Genomic DNA, 15,116 nt, shown 5'->3' with positions numbered 1-15,116 from the left:
GTTCCGACGCTTTCGACCGATGGCATTTTATTCCGAAAAAACTTTTGCACTGTGAGGAAATTGCCTCGATCTCTTTATAAAAGAAAGGTAGGAAATGAGCAATAAAAGAAGAAATTAAAATAATTTGGTAAAAAGGGCAAGAAATTACCTGAGAAAAACCCCAACACAACAAAAACAGTGTCAGTATTACTACTACTACTTCCACTACTACAATAATAATACTAATAACAATAATAATAATAATTATAATTGCTGTTAATATTATTATCAACAAAAGACAAAGGAAATGACATTTTTAATTGAAATATCAACTCATTTTGTAACTGAAATTTAGCTTATCATCATGGTATCATGATGTTTCTCACTGCTGCCCATGTAAATACACCTGGCTTGGGAAGTCCAGCTTCTAACTCTAATACAATGATATTACTGTGTGCAAAAGATGCACACAAGATAACAAGAAACAGGATATTATATTGATCAAGGTAAGAAAGTGTGAGTGAAAGATCTGGATTTTGTGCTCTCATAATTTAAAGTATGTCATCTTTCAAGACATGAATGCTAAAAATTAAAAAATAAAGTTGCAATCAGCCTCTCTGAACCCCACACCAACACAGAAACACCACACTGTTACTGCAATAAGACTCTTGCAGAGGGTTTTGATCAAATAATTAATATGTATCAGTTCAAAACTAAAGCAAACTCTTTTGGAAAGAAAAACACCAGATAAAACAAACACAGAGATTTATTTGCAGCTCTGACATCATAAACATTAAACGATCACAGGTCAGTTCATTCTCATTGTGTCAAACATGCTGACGGTGCAACAAACCCAACAAACACACACAGGCATCGATACACGCAGTGTAAACTGAAGAAAACGTGTACAAACTGCAGGCATCAGAGAGAATTCACACACAGAGGATTTCCAAAAATAAAAGCTCTTAGAGGTACTTGGATTGATTAGTTGTTTCGATATATCGGGCACAAAAACATCATGACTTCTGGTCTCTTATGCCTTTGTTTTATAATCAAGAATGTGTGAAAATATTCAGTAGCTCACAAACTTTAGGATCAGACAAAAGAGTTAATAACAGGCACGACATGACTCTTCAAACAGTGTAAACTTTTAAAGTGAATTCAAAAATTATCAAAATGGAGGAAATGCTTCATGAAAAAGAGAAAAATAGATGTAATGTCAGACACACCTGACTGAATTTATGCAAAAAAGGCATCAGACATAATCGCAATAATTAAATAAATATATGATGAGCAACATAAGTCAGGCTCAGATAAAAGCTGACAAATTGGTTTGGAGGATTGTCACGATAAAAGGCATTGATTTAAGATGTTAAGGGAAGTGGTTGTCCATCTAGAAGTGAGACGAACAAGATATCTGGACAGACTCACAGATTTTTTTATGCTTAAGACGGTTCCTAACTGAGTGAAATGACCAGCAAGTATCTACAATCTAATTGCAAGTAAAACATTGCAAACCATGGATATGTTACGTTAACACATTATTTTGTGTGTTGAAACTTCTTTGCAATGCTGTTGTGAAGGTGTGGTTACGTTTAGGCACAAAAAAGACTTGGTTCAGGTTAGGAAAGGATCGCGTTTTGGCTTAAAAGAACCCACATTTGGTGTCACAAAAGCTGCTGGAAAAGCAGGGACGGTTCAGTGAAATACACTCTTAACACTGCTGGCAAACGCCGCAATGTGTCTTTGAAAAACACCCATTTTTGGTGTCTCAAGTGCTGCAGGGAGATTATGCAGCGTGTTCGGGGGGCTTAAACGCCACAATGTCCCGCCAAAAACAACCAGGTTTGGTGCCATAAACATGGATGGACAGCGTCACCAAAAGACAAAGAAGCATCACCAAAAGACAGCTGGTGTTTGTTGGTTTTGAACATTGGTCTGCAGCAAGTGGCTCGCCGAGGTGACACGCTATCCACCATCCCCTACAAAGCCAACATTTTCTCTTGAAACTCGGCTACCGAAAACAGCAGACAATCAGCTGAAACAAGCAAATCGAACCTAGAGAGATACAGAGATATTTATTTTGGAGTACTTTATAGCAAGTGACGAACTGGGAGAGCATGTTACCATGTGAGCCAGCTCTTCATGTCTTTTACTTTAACAAATTAATATTTTGATAAAGTCAAATCGAACAGCAGTAAGTGTTTAATATGGCACCGAGATCAGCTGTTGGCAGGCGACTTTGTTTGGCTTTCAAAGAAAAATCCCAAAATAAAAACACATTTTTTCATTTGTGAAGGCAGTTTTTCTCAGAGCGAACAGGAAAATGAGGTTTGGCTTTGTGGGAAACAATTTGGCACACTGGCCGATTAAATACAGGTAACAATGAAGTGAAGCCAAAAGCTCTACGACACTTGAACCTATGATTGTTTTTCATTGATCCAGAAAGCACAATACTGAAAATACTACTGATAAAAAAGTAATGCAGTCAAATATTGAAATTTTAAATTTCATAATCTATTTGCCATTGACAAGCCACACTTTACTACTGACCCATTTGGCAGCCTCTGGTTTCAGTACACTGAAAAGCAACAGTTATCCTACTATTATGCAGCTGTGAGCTGGGACTGCTATGTAAAACCTCCCGCCGGCTCACTGAAGGACAAAATAAGGATTTAGCTGCCAGCAGATGGCAAGAAAAAAAGACAATCTCCCTTGTTCCTACTTCAGCTGGGTAAGGCAGATCAAGGTGTTACATGATAAAAGGGAAACTGTTGAGTAGAGAAAATAGAAAATAAAAGAGATAATCTTGGGCTTGAAGCTGATTTTTGACATTATATTAAGTACAATTTTGTTTGTTTTTTTTTTGGTAAATTTATGTCAAACTGGCCCCTAAAGACGGATGTTTAGTGCCATGGTACAAAACATGCAGCTTTCTAAACTGAACTTTAGTTTCAATATGCTGTGATTTCATAAGGTTTTAATGCACATACATCCATCCACGCATTGATCCATTATCTGCAACCGCTCGTCATTTACTGAAGCTGATCCCGGCTGACTCTGGACAAGAGGCGGGATACACCCTGGACACGTCACAACCGCACAAATACTTAATATCAAACAAAAGCCCTAAACTGTGTTGTATCAAGTATCTGCTCCGTGCCGCTGCAGCTTGTCCGCAGCTCTGTATAAAAGAGGAGTGAGAAAGTCAAGAGCCCTCACTCGGCTGAGAAATCTGGGGACCAAAACTTCTCCAGAAGTACGCTGTAAAGCGGGCTGACAAGAAAAAAAAACCCTGACTTTTCAACTTGAAGAAATCTCAGTCGATTCAGGATCTCCGATTGATGATTCAAAACTCTGACTTTAAAGAGGCAGCCCTACAACACACTCTTACTGCATCTTCTTCAAACAGTTCACCTCCAACAGGTAAACTTCTTTTACCTGTCCTGTTGTGTGATGGAGAAACCCAAACACCATATATCCCCACAAAGAAAACGGGGCACTTTAACCTGCTGCTATTAAACAGCGTCACTCTAAACAAGCCGTCAGGAGACGCAAATCCCTGCAGAGCTGGGCTGACGAGCCGAGCCGAACCAAACCAAACCAGCCAACCCATCGCGGTCGACAAGGGATAATAGAAACGAGACAGAAAACCACTCACTCTCACATTCACACTTGAGGGCAATTTAAATTCCCCAATCAACCTGCATGTCTTTGGACCGTGGGAGGAAGCCGGAGAGCCTGCAGAAAACCAACATGGAGAAAACGTGCAAACGGTTCAAATGTGGAGGCCTCCTGCTGTGAGGCGACACTGCTAACCACTGCTGCGTTGGGTTTTCAGCACTGTGACTGTTAAATGGTCTGGTATGCAACGAAAAAACAATCAAGTCTTAAGCAACAAAACACAAGTTCACTTCAAGTGTTGAAACAAAACGAGTCTTCTACTATACTTCTTCGACAGTTTAAAATAGTGTTTTTTTGTCATTTTGTTTATAAATTTGTCATTTTTGGGTTAATTTGACAACTGAGCTTAAGAGCACTATAGCAGCGAAAAAACAAAACGCAGCTGAGATCATTTTCTCTTGACATGAAAAGAAAAAAAGAAATGTGTGAGATGTAAAGGATATAACAAAAAATGACAATAATAATCTATGTTTTACATTTCTTTTAATATAAATAATTGGTCACTTTATAGTCTAACAACATTGGTCATGTATGGGGCCTTAGAGCGATATTTCACTTTGTCTGATTATAGAGATGAGAGGTCAAAATGGAAAATCAGCTGCCCTGAAAAGCTACCGTAATGATGCTGATTAGATACAATAATCCTCTCCCCTCATTTCACTTTTTTAATGTTCACTTACATATCATGTTTGTTCTATCTGAAAAACACAGACCATCTTCCATCGTCCAGAGAGCAGCTGATATTTTGACTTATCTCAAACTCCCACAGAAAAAAAGTCTGTTTCGGCACAGTGGAATAACGCTTTAAAAGCCAAGGCAGTAGATCAGTTAGGAACAATATGTCTATCCTGGTCAAGGACACGCTATTCATGATACACAATGTTTTTTTTCTCCACTTCACATGTGTCATGCTGTACCCATATTCATCCTTCAGTATGAATGATACTGATACAATCTACAAATCTGCAGTCAGCCGAGTCTGACACCATCATGGAGAGTCAGCTGTGCAAAAGCAAAGTATGACCGACCAGGCGGCTGACAGAGTGCTAATTGGCGGGAAGAAATTCTTTGTAACATTTGTCAACATGTCACAGGAGCGACAGAACTTTGTTTACTGACTGGCTGCAGGTATTATGTGGCTGCAATTCAACGCTATAAGTTAAACTATCTCAAACTTTTCACCGCAGCAGCAGCAAACACTCAGATGTCAAAGACCTTCAATGTGACACCATAGCTAACTGTAGAAAACACTATTTGGTGCATTTTTAACAAACGTCTTGCACTAAGGAACCAGACAAAACGGCTGGAAACACTGTAAAATCCCCATATGTGACAGATATGAATACAGCATCGAAAACAGTGTGAAGCAGGGAAAAAAAAGAAAAATACACAACGGTCACACAGTTGCTCACCCTCGTCCAGGAGGAAAAGTTTCAGGAGAATGACTTAATTTTGGGGCTGTCAACCAATTAATTTTTTTAAAGTTACGATTAATTGTTGAATTTAAACAGTTAATCGCAATTAATTGCGTTTTTTTTAATCACAATTCTCAATTCCAACAGTTTTTAAGTTAATATTGACGAAGTAAATCAATTTTTACCAGATTGTCTTCATTAGGAATCAAATGACAGCAAAAAAACTGGATGGAGACTAACATAAGGTGGGCATGTCGGTAAAGGGGAGACTCATGGGTATTAATAAAGCCCATTTTCATTCATATATGTTGAGGTCAGGTCAGGCCTGTTAAATGACCATGCCGTTTTCCTATCGCCAAAATTTTGCCTAACTTCGGAGGGTTATTCCCTCTTACCGAGAAGCATGGCGTGGTTGGTACCACAGGATTTCTCAGGTCCTCTAGTTTCAAATGATACCAGTATCATCATTCAAGCTCCAAAAATCAGCCTGGTAAAGCCTCTAAAAGACGGGAATGTTGGCCGGCGATTAATGCGATTTAAAAAAATATGACCTTATTCGTACTGTGATTAACGCGTTAATGCTGACAGCCTGATGTTAAACTCTCTCCCAAACAGGAGTCAAAAACGTCCCCTGTTACAAAGTGAGGAACTAATCAGACAAAAAGAGTTCAAATTAAAGCTCCAAAAATCTTTTTGCTTGTTTAGATCCATTTAAATCATCCAAACGGTTTGCGAGCAGATAAATCAGGAGCATGCAGAGCTTAATTCCAAGCTGCACGCTCTAAATGAGGCACGTTATGTGTGCAACAGTGATGAAAACTGTCCCCTCCTGTTTTAATTTCCTCCTGAACAGAGCTCAAAGGCAGACGGAGGACTATGTTACCTTGAATATCCACCAGAGGGGGTCGTTTCATTGCCAGAGTGGCAGACAGTTTGGGAAGAGGAGAAGGAAAAAAGGGGGGAAAGTTTGTTTCAGAGAGGAAAGAGTGAACGCTAGAATATGAAAAAAACAAACATGCAATCAAAGATGACAGGAGGTAAAAAAAAAAAAAGAGGGAATATGGGGAGTAGAAAGGACAGACGACAGAGGAGCGCTGACTGGTCGTTTCCTGATGGATCTAGCATGCACATTTCTTCTCGTTGGGCTGTGCGTTGCCGAGCTTCGTTGCCCCGTTCCCGTTGGCCGGCTCGGCGGGCGGTTTGTCGACGCACTGCTCCATCCTCTTCATGACCAGGTCCAACAGCGTTATCACCGCCTTGTCCACCTCTGCTCCTGTGGCTGCGCTCGTCTCAAAGTACGGGATCCTGAGGGCAAAAAGATGCATTTAAAAAAGATTTTTTTTAACCTTTTGAAACCTAAGAAAATCAGCTTGGCTTCTTTCAACTTTTAAAGAAATGACCCAAAAATAAAAAGACGTACAAAGAAAATTACTAGAACAAAAGTAAACTAAGAAACAAATATATAAACAAAAAATAAAATAATCTCAAGAAAGTGCAAAAAAATATTTTCTTTTTTAGTGAAATGAATCCCCCCCCTTCTTTCTGTAACATAATTTAAACATATAATTAAAAGAACTGTACATATTGTATTCTTTCATTTTTCTCTCATTTTTTATTATTCAAACATTTAAGATGTAAGTGTTGTTATTTTATTTAACAGTTGTTTAAAAATAAAAATACCATAAATTATTATGCATAAAGATCAATATTTGACCTCCTCTGTTTGATGTGTACAGTGTGATAAATGTGGAAATAAGTCTGAAGCTGTCAGTTTAAAATCTATAGATAAACTTTTAATTTTCAGTATCTGACGCTGACACTGTCCCTTATCCCCTGAACATTTTTAAGTTCTCCAGAGTTTAAGACGGAGCTTAAAACTTCCTGGAACAGGATTTTGTTGCTAGGCAACATCAGACAGGTCTTGGCCAGCTGGGTTAACACCAGGAAACAATTTCTACCTCGTCTAACAGGAAGTCGTTTGTTTAGATATTAAGAGGTCTGTGCTGCACACAAGTCATGTACTGCCTGTCTTTAACCCTTAAAAACCAGAGCAAACAGGCTTGATCCTCTCAAAAATGTCGGAAGAAAGCAAAGAGCAATGGAGGAAGAAAGGATCCAATATTAGCAAGAAATTGGTAAAAAAATTAACTGAAATATAGAAATAAAAAACAAAACAAACAAAAATCTAAAAAATGAATAATAAATTAAAAAAGGAAATTACCTGGTAAAAAGTGCTTCAAAATGTATAATTGTGTTAACATAATTTTAAATACCTAATTATAAATGGTTTTTCCCTCGCTTTCTCCCCTAGATTAATAAATCTAAAATCTAGTTTTAAATCTACTAATGTCTTGCAATTCATGACCTACCTACCTATTCATGTCCTACCAAGTTACTTAATGCCTTTTCCCCATTTTTTAAAAGAAACTGCACCTCATTTGCTCAATTTATTTAAATTAATGTTAACAATTGACATTAACATCACAGAGAAAACAGCAGGATATGTGGATTGTAAATAAACCTGGGATATTTATTTATTACACACACACACACACACACACACACACACACACACACACACATATACACATACATACAAGAAAAAAGTAAGAAAACGGTAGATTTATGTAAGTTTTACTTCTACCTTCTTCTTTTTGACACTTTACTTTTTTTATTTGTTTTTTATAATATAATATAATATTTAATATTATTATATTAATATAATAATATAAAATATAATATTTTTTACTATATTTTTTGGCTCCAAATAAAGTTATTCATTCACAGAAGAAGAAAGTTTTATTTATTTATTTTTTTTAAACATTTTAAGTTGATATTTTAAATTGACTTTAAATGTCATGCTTTATGTTACAATAAAAATTTGGGTAAAATTGTCCCTAATTTTTAGTAATGTATGTCAGGTCATGTTTTTTTTCTCTTCGATTTTGGTGATTGTAAAGTTTGTCTTACATTTAATACAGAGTGGAATTAAAAACGTCTTAAAAAGTCTTAAATCAGATTCAGAGCAGTAGATAAATAAGTGAGAATTTTCAATATTAACACCAGCACACTGTGGATGAAAAACAAACGTACCCGTATTTATCGGCCAGCTCCTTGGCCTGTTTCTCCTGAACCTCCCGCTGGTCAGCCAGGTCCGCCTTGTTTCCTACTAACACGATATCTGGATTCTCACAGTAGGCATTAGCCTGTAGCTGGCCTGAAAATAAATATTAATAAACAACAACATTACACAAGTGAGATGTTCAAATGTAAAACAGAAAAACAGGATCTCTGCACAGCTGCATGTGTGAAAGGTTTATATGGAAAACTTGTACAAAAACAAATATTCATTTATTTTAAGCTCCTTCATATGACCTCAATCAGGCATCTTTAATTTCTGTGCCAATATAATAAAAAGTTGAAGGTCCCCTGGAGAGTTTCTGACCAACAGTGGCACAGTAGAGTCATTTTTAACAGAAAAAATCAGAAGCAAGACACAACATGGAAGCTACAAAGAGGCTGTTGATGATGTTATGGGCTCCAAAAATAGCAAGAAATAAATAAAAAGGTCAAGAAATTACCTAATCTCCAGCCTTTCTCTGCTAAACATGTCATGCTAGCTTTTAAAATTAATTTTCAACATATACTTATTTCTTGCAATATGTGAAACATTTCTTACAAAGTTGATCATTGCCTTTTTTCCCCATGTTTTTTTAAAAAGAAACTGCACCAGTTTGCTCTGGATTCAAAGTTTAAATACTTGAAATACATCTGAAAGCAGCACAAGAAAAGTGTTGCTGCTCCTGGTTTGAAAGGGTTAATACGTGAATTAATAAAAACATTTCTTACCACTGACCCAACACGTTTATGTATTTATGACGTCAAGTCGGCAACTTACGTTATAAAATGATCTGAGTTGTTTTTCTGACATGAATTTCATCAGAATTTTCCCGTTTGGAAAGTCGTCATTCCGATTATTCCGACATCACATGAATGCAGCTTAAAGAAATGCAGATTTCTGAACATATAAAGAAAATGTGATGTTGGCAACATACTCATCCAGTTTCTGACGTTGAGGAAGCTCTGCTGGCTGGTGAGATCAAACATCAGCAGGAAGCCCATGGCGTCCCTGAAGAACGCCGTCGTCAGACTGCGGAACCTGGAACACGCACACGGACAAAAATAAATTTAGAAAAACACCAAAACTGAAATCTAAAGTCCTTCTGAAGCTGCAGGAAAACCCACAATGCACACGTGAATTGAAAAACAAAACAATGTCTCTCTTGCAACATGAAATAAATTCAATATTACCAACACATGTCAAACCATTAACATCCCACAAAAAAACAACACAGAGACAAAGAAACTATAACTCAAGAACAAAACAAAACAAAAACAGCCATCAGTCATCTAAACATGGTCTTAATGAAATCCGTTTCCTCTCATAGTCCTTAAATGTTCCCTGTCTATTTTGCTCTCTAACCTAAAATAATGTTTTAAGAAAAGAGAGAAAATCAAAGAATGTTCAAAAATAAATCTCTTACTCAATAAAATAACTGAATTTAAAATAATTGGACATCCATTCCTTAATTTACTAAGTATTATTGCTTGAAGGCACATTGTAAACAATAAGGATAATCCCTTTAATTGATGTAAAAACAAAAATCGAAAGAGGATAAAATGCATGAATCCAGAACAGTTAGTACTGGGACTATCCCAGTTGGTTCTGGGCTTGTGGGTATGACACCAGCGAGGAACATAACTCTGTGTAAACACTGCTTATGAAGCTTTTATCAGCAAATATGCATTATGCAAACAATCGGGACAGACAGCAGATATCGGTGGTGTTTCCGCAGCAAACAGTCTGATGAAATGATCACACAGGTGGAATAATGACCGCGGGCTCCATCGGAGGATCATGACGATCAGTTTATTAAAAAACGAATATGTTCCGTTTCACTGGGCTGAAGAAATGACGTTTAAAATTATGTAACTAACACTGACTCATCATGTAGTGACTCACTGTCAGGCCTTTATAAACAGATACAACAGATCAAGGCTGGTTTCAATTAAAGACCACACACACACACACACTTGATTGACACTCTGTATAGACAGACAAGGAGGAACACAAACAAAGATACTGATCTGCTGTTTCTCCCTCAAACCACTGAGTGTGATTACACACTTCAATTTCTGCAGCAACCTTTCATTCATTCATTTCACACTCTTCGTCAGTGACTTTCCGTCACTGAAATTTAGCATTATAAGGCATCTACAACAGTCAGTCACCTCAGCTTTGGCATTAACCCTTTGAAACCTGAGCAAACTGCCCTGATTTCTTCAACAACATGGGAAGAAGACAATGAGCATCAAAAGAAAGAACGACCCCAAAATTAGCAAGAAATTAGTTTAAAAGTACAAAACAACATTTTTTTAAAAATATACATATATATATATATATATATGTATATTCCTAGTTTTTTTTTCTTTTTTCAGTAGACACTTTTTCTAGCTTTTGGGAATAATTTTCTAAATCTACTAATTTCTAGCAATTTGTTGAATATTTCTTTTCAAGTTCCTCGTCATGTTTCCTCCCATGTTTTATACTTTACAATACTTGTGAAAAGGCATATCTGAAAGCATATCATGGAAAAATGATGCTGCCACAGGTCTGACTGTTGTTGACTTCAGGGACTGCTGCTTAAAAGAATTCATTAAAACTGAAATATTAAATTTACATTCAAAACCTAACAAAATACAAAAAATACTGTGAATTTGAATAAAATTGCTACATTCGGTTAAAGAAAAAAAAATCTAAAATTTCCCTCACTAAGTTGAAAAGTTTCTGACATGCTGATAAAGAGAACTGCGTGCAGATTTTGAAACAGTCGACTCGTCGTAGTCGTAGAGAAGAAGTTGTCATGCTGTAAACCCCCCCCAAAAAACACCCCAAAAAAAAAAACAGCTGAGTGTGAGGAGCAGCCCACCTCTCCTGTCCAGCTGTGTCCCAGAGCTGAAGGTGAACCTTGAAGGTTTTCCCTGTGGTCGTCCCATTGGGGTTGGACGTTGTGTACACCTGAGGGGACAGAAAGTTTTAAACCGTCAGATAAAATAAACGTGGTGATCTGTCTCGACAAATTTCAATATCATCACATGAAAACATGATTGGACAAAGATGCACCTCTTAGGTTGCATTTTGCACGTTCCACTACTTCACTGCTACTACCACTTCTTTAAAGCTGCACCAGAATTGTCCTCCGGGGACAATAAAGATTTATATCGACCTCCGTTTTTCATCGAGGCTTTATCTGGTTATGAGATGTGAAGTCATGCGAGTCGATTGAACTGTGCGGATTCTACTTAGCTCGGTCGTTCCTGCCTGCTGGGCAGCTAATGCTAACTAACCAGCTGTCTGCAGATACCAGGCAACACAAACAGCAGGAGCAGAAGAATCACTGAGCCGACTTTTTCTGCTCTTTCTCTGCGGAAACTGATTAATGGACTGGTTTGGACAGTCCATGGCGGTACGGGATAACCTGTATTCAGTGCTGGATGAAGTACCTGAAAGCCATACTTGAATAAAAGTGCAGAAATCTTACAAGAAAATGACTCGGGTGGTATTTAATGTCACCTGTTATAATATTAATTGACTAAAAGTAAAGGATTTAATGAGAAAAATCCAGTTTTTCCTTCCATCCCATTCCTTCATTTGTCCATCTGTCCCTACCTAACACCATTCCCTATTTTGTAGTAAGTAACTAAAATGCATGGAATAAGAATAAAAGCTGACAGAAATAAAGATGTTTTTATTCATTGTTTAATTATTTCTTTTTTTCCCAAAAACAAATAAAATCTAAGTTTAAAAAAATAAAATAAAATAAAGTTGTCAGAAATATAAAGACTCAAGTTAAGTACACATATTCCCAAAAAACAGTATAAATAAAAAAGTGTATGAACCCTGTATTATTAACCCTTAGTGTCCAACAGTCCTTTAGGGTAGAGTAATGTATCAAATTATCATTACTTTATTATATTACACCATTGCATGTTTTTGCTGTCTTTCTACATTTTGCAGGAAAAATAATAATTAAAACTGTGCATCATCCTCAAACTTGACAAAAAGACACATCCGCTGTCACCTCTCCAGCGCTTATTTTTGAGAATATCTCAGCAGGTGTGAGTAACAGTGATCTGGACAGTGATCGTGACTCTGTCATGATGGACTCGTGTGTGCGGCAGCTGGTTGTGGCTCTGCAGGTCGCCTCGGGCGTCATTCACACCTCAAGCTCTCCCAGATGAGACTCTGACACTCTTTTAAGACTGCGTTCACACGGATGAACGCTTCAGTGCTTTTAGTTCAGTTTTCCAGGTGATAACTGATTTTCAAGGTCAGGTGGAAAATTGTGATGCTCATACAGCTGACAAAGTGAGAACTGCGAGATGACTGTGTTTCCATTGAGCAATGTTTTGCAACTTCTCCTCTTACCAAGAAGTCATTCCAAGAAGCATGGTGATGGATGTTCAAAACATTAGCAGGATTATTGCAGCCACGGCACTAGCCGTCATTATTTTCAACAAAAGGTGATGTAGGCGTGTTTTGCGAGCCATAATGGAAAGGTGAGCCCCATATACGTGGGAGCAGTCACATGAGGGATTTCTGGGAGGTGGTAATCCACGATTTCACAGAGGAATCGTGGATTCAAAACTTCTCAGTGATCTGCTCAACTTTTGAAGAGTTATTTGATGCAACAACAGTTCTTGTAGCGCCTGCAGCATCATGTGTGAGGGAGCCAGTTCCTGCCGAAAGGCACATAGCCATAGCATCATGTGACCTATAAAAGGGAAAAAAATCGAAGAACATCCTGGGAACTCAAAGAAAACGTGCTTCTGAAAATGTTACTAAAAGATTGCATTGGTCGCATTGTACCATTCTCAGAATGTTTTAAGAACCAAAAATCACTAGCTGGGTATTCGGCTCCGTTTGTCTTCATCACAGCTCGCCTAAAGTGTCCACTGTGCTTCAGTGGCTCGAATGATAAACAAACGGGTTCACATTCAGCACTCAGGCTCCATAAAGACCCTGAGGAGGAGCCACTGACTGCACCGAGATACAGCTGCGATCGCACGTGTCTGCTTCTGTTTGACTTTTGACTCCTGAACACGGGGTGTGAGCTTAACACACACACACACACACACACACACACACACACACACACACACACACACAGAGGAGGTGAGGAACAGTAATCAATCCTATGAGTCATCCGGAGCGGTGGGATTAAAGCAGCATTGTCAGTGTTTCCGACGTGCGAAGGCAGAACAGCACCAGTGTGACCCAGCGTCGGACCAACAGAGCCTCGCCCACTCTCTGATTCAGGCTCACACTCAGACGTCTCCGTGTATTCACCCTTATGAGATTCCACCAATAAGACTAAATGTCTTCAGCAGGTCTCAGTAACAGTTTAAAGTGGTGCTCTAGCCAAAATCAATGTTTTGAGTGTGAAACCCTCTGTGGACTTCAAAGGTGGCTGTAAACCACTCGTTTCTTCACAGAGAACAGCAGCTGTGGATTTCTCTCATTAACACCAGATTCCAGTATTGACAAGTTGCTACACTGGAAGAATAAGATCAATTAAAACCTCCCAAAGCTGCAGGAGACAGTTTTATTTTGGCAAAAATTCCACAATAAACTCTGAGCACACTGTAATTCAAGTAGACTTAGAAAACGTAGCCCATGACGGGAGACTTTGTCCAATCACAGGTCATTTCAGAGAGGCTAAGTTCCTATTGACTGCTCTACAAATGCACATTTGTTTGCGTGTCCATTAAGATGGTGAAAGCCTGATTTATTGGCCGATCATCAACAGCCTACACTGCACAGCAACCCCAAAATGAAAGATATAGATCTTGGATTATTTGCAGTTTCTTAAGGTCTTTTTCTTATTTGTTTTTTTATTAACTTTTTTTTAAAACTTAGCGTGAGGTAACTTTATCGCAACTTTTTACTAAATTTTTATATATGTTTTTTTTGCTTATTTCTGAGGAGAACATGAAGGCAGTAAAATATTATAGCTGAGTCCAGTATTATTTATATGGTCAATTTGTTAGTGAGGCTTTGTATCTATTTCTATTTTAAGTTAAGTATGCTGTGAAAATTAATCTGAAGTTTAAATTTGCCATTGCAATCAAAAAAGCTGTTCTTTAATGTCACTGTTTTGTGCTTTATTTTTTAAAACATATCTTTTTAGGCACCAACTAGGCACTGCTACAATTTTAAATATATTGTTTTAGCACCACTATGGAGACAAAAAAGCAAATGATACCAAACCCTTCACCTGACGCTGACTTTTCAGACTTTAAACAGCTCCTGTTAAGCATCATTTTAACCTCTAACCCAGTCGTCTCCGATCCAGCAGTCAGGCCTCCGGGGGGTTTCAAAATAAACTAAGAGGTCAAAAAATAATTGAGGAAGGAATATAAAAGGATCTGTATTTCTTTTTTTAATATTTACATTTCTTTTGGGGAATTTTCACTTGTTGAGTGAGCTTTTTTTCCCCATGTGAAATAACGCTTTGACTTGTACAATACTCAATAAAAAAAGGTTGAGAATTATTTCTATAACACGGGATTGCATCAAACTGCAGGTTTTTAAGTTTGTAAACTGCAATAACAAAGAGAGAACTCTGGTCACATTATGTTTATTATTTTTTAAATGTATTAATCCCACAGCAATCACCATGTTAGCACCTCACGAGTTAACCTAAGCCGTCTTTGCACAGATAACCGATCTCAGGCTGTTGATGGATCTGACCCCGGTTTGAAGTTGATGTAATGACTGTGACTCAGCCCAGCATCTGCTGCGGGAGAAAAGCAGCAGAAAATCCAGACATGACCTGACCCACTGTTTGTTCTGTGATAAGAACAGCCCAAAGAAAACGCCTGGGCAAATGCCACGGTAGCCATGGTAACCAAGCCTGCATTAACCAGCGTGTAAGGAGGTTGGCGTTAACAGAAAACTGACGTCTAGATGAAATG

General features: G+C 37.8%; 1 protein-coding gene across 2 annotated transcripts in view; it reads right to left on the bottom strand.

Moving 5' to 3' along the window:
- Positions 1-4,129: 4,129 nt before the first annotated feature.
- Positions 4,130-15,116, bottom strand: part of LOC121959969 (ras-related protein Rab-27B-like) — a 49,706-nt gene continuing 38,719 nt past the window's right edge. For both annotated transcript variants that reach the window (XM_042509536.1, XM_042509537.1), the window contains exons 3-6: positions 11,069-11,157; positions 9,134-9,237; positions 8,172-8,295; positions 4,130-6,383 (exon numbers count right to left, since the gene is read on the bottom strand). In XM_042509536.1, the coding sequence (XP_042365470.1) occupies positions 6,197-6,383; positions 8,172-8,295; positions 9,134-9,237; positions 11,069-11,157 (504 nt within the window). In that variant the 3' untranslated portion in view covers positions 4,130-6,196. The remainder of the gene's footprint in view (positions 6,384-8,171; positions 8,296-9,133; positions 9,238-11,068; positions 11,158-15,116) is intronic.

This window comes from Plectropomus leopardus, chromosome 20 (genome assembly GCF_008729295.1).
Source record: "Plectropomus leopardus isolate mb chromosome 20, YSFRI_Pleo_2.0, whole genome shotgun sequence".
Taxonomy (NCBI): domain Eukaryota; kingdom Metazoa; phylum Chordata; class Actinopteri; order Perciformes; family Serranidae; genus Plectropomus; species Plectropomus leopardus.
Note: the sequence above shows the minus strand (reverse complement) of the source record. Positions and strands in the feature narration are given on the sequence as shown.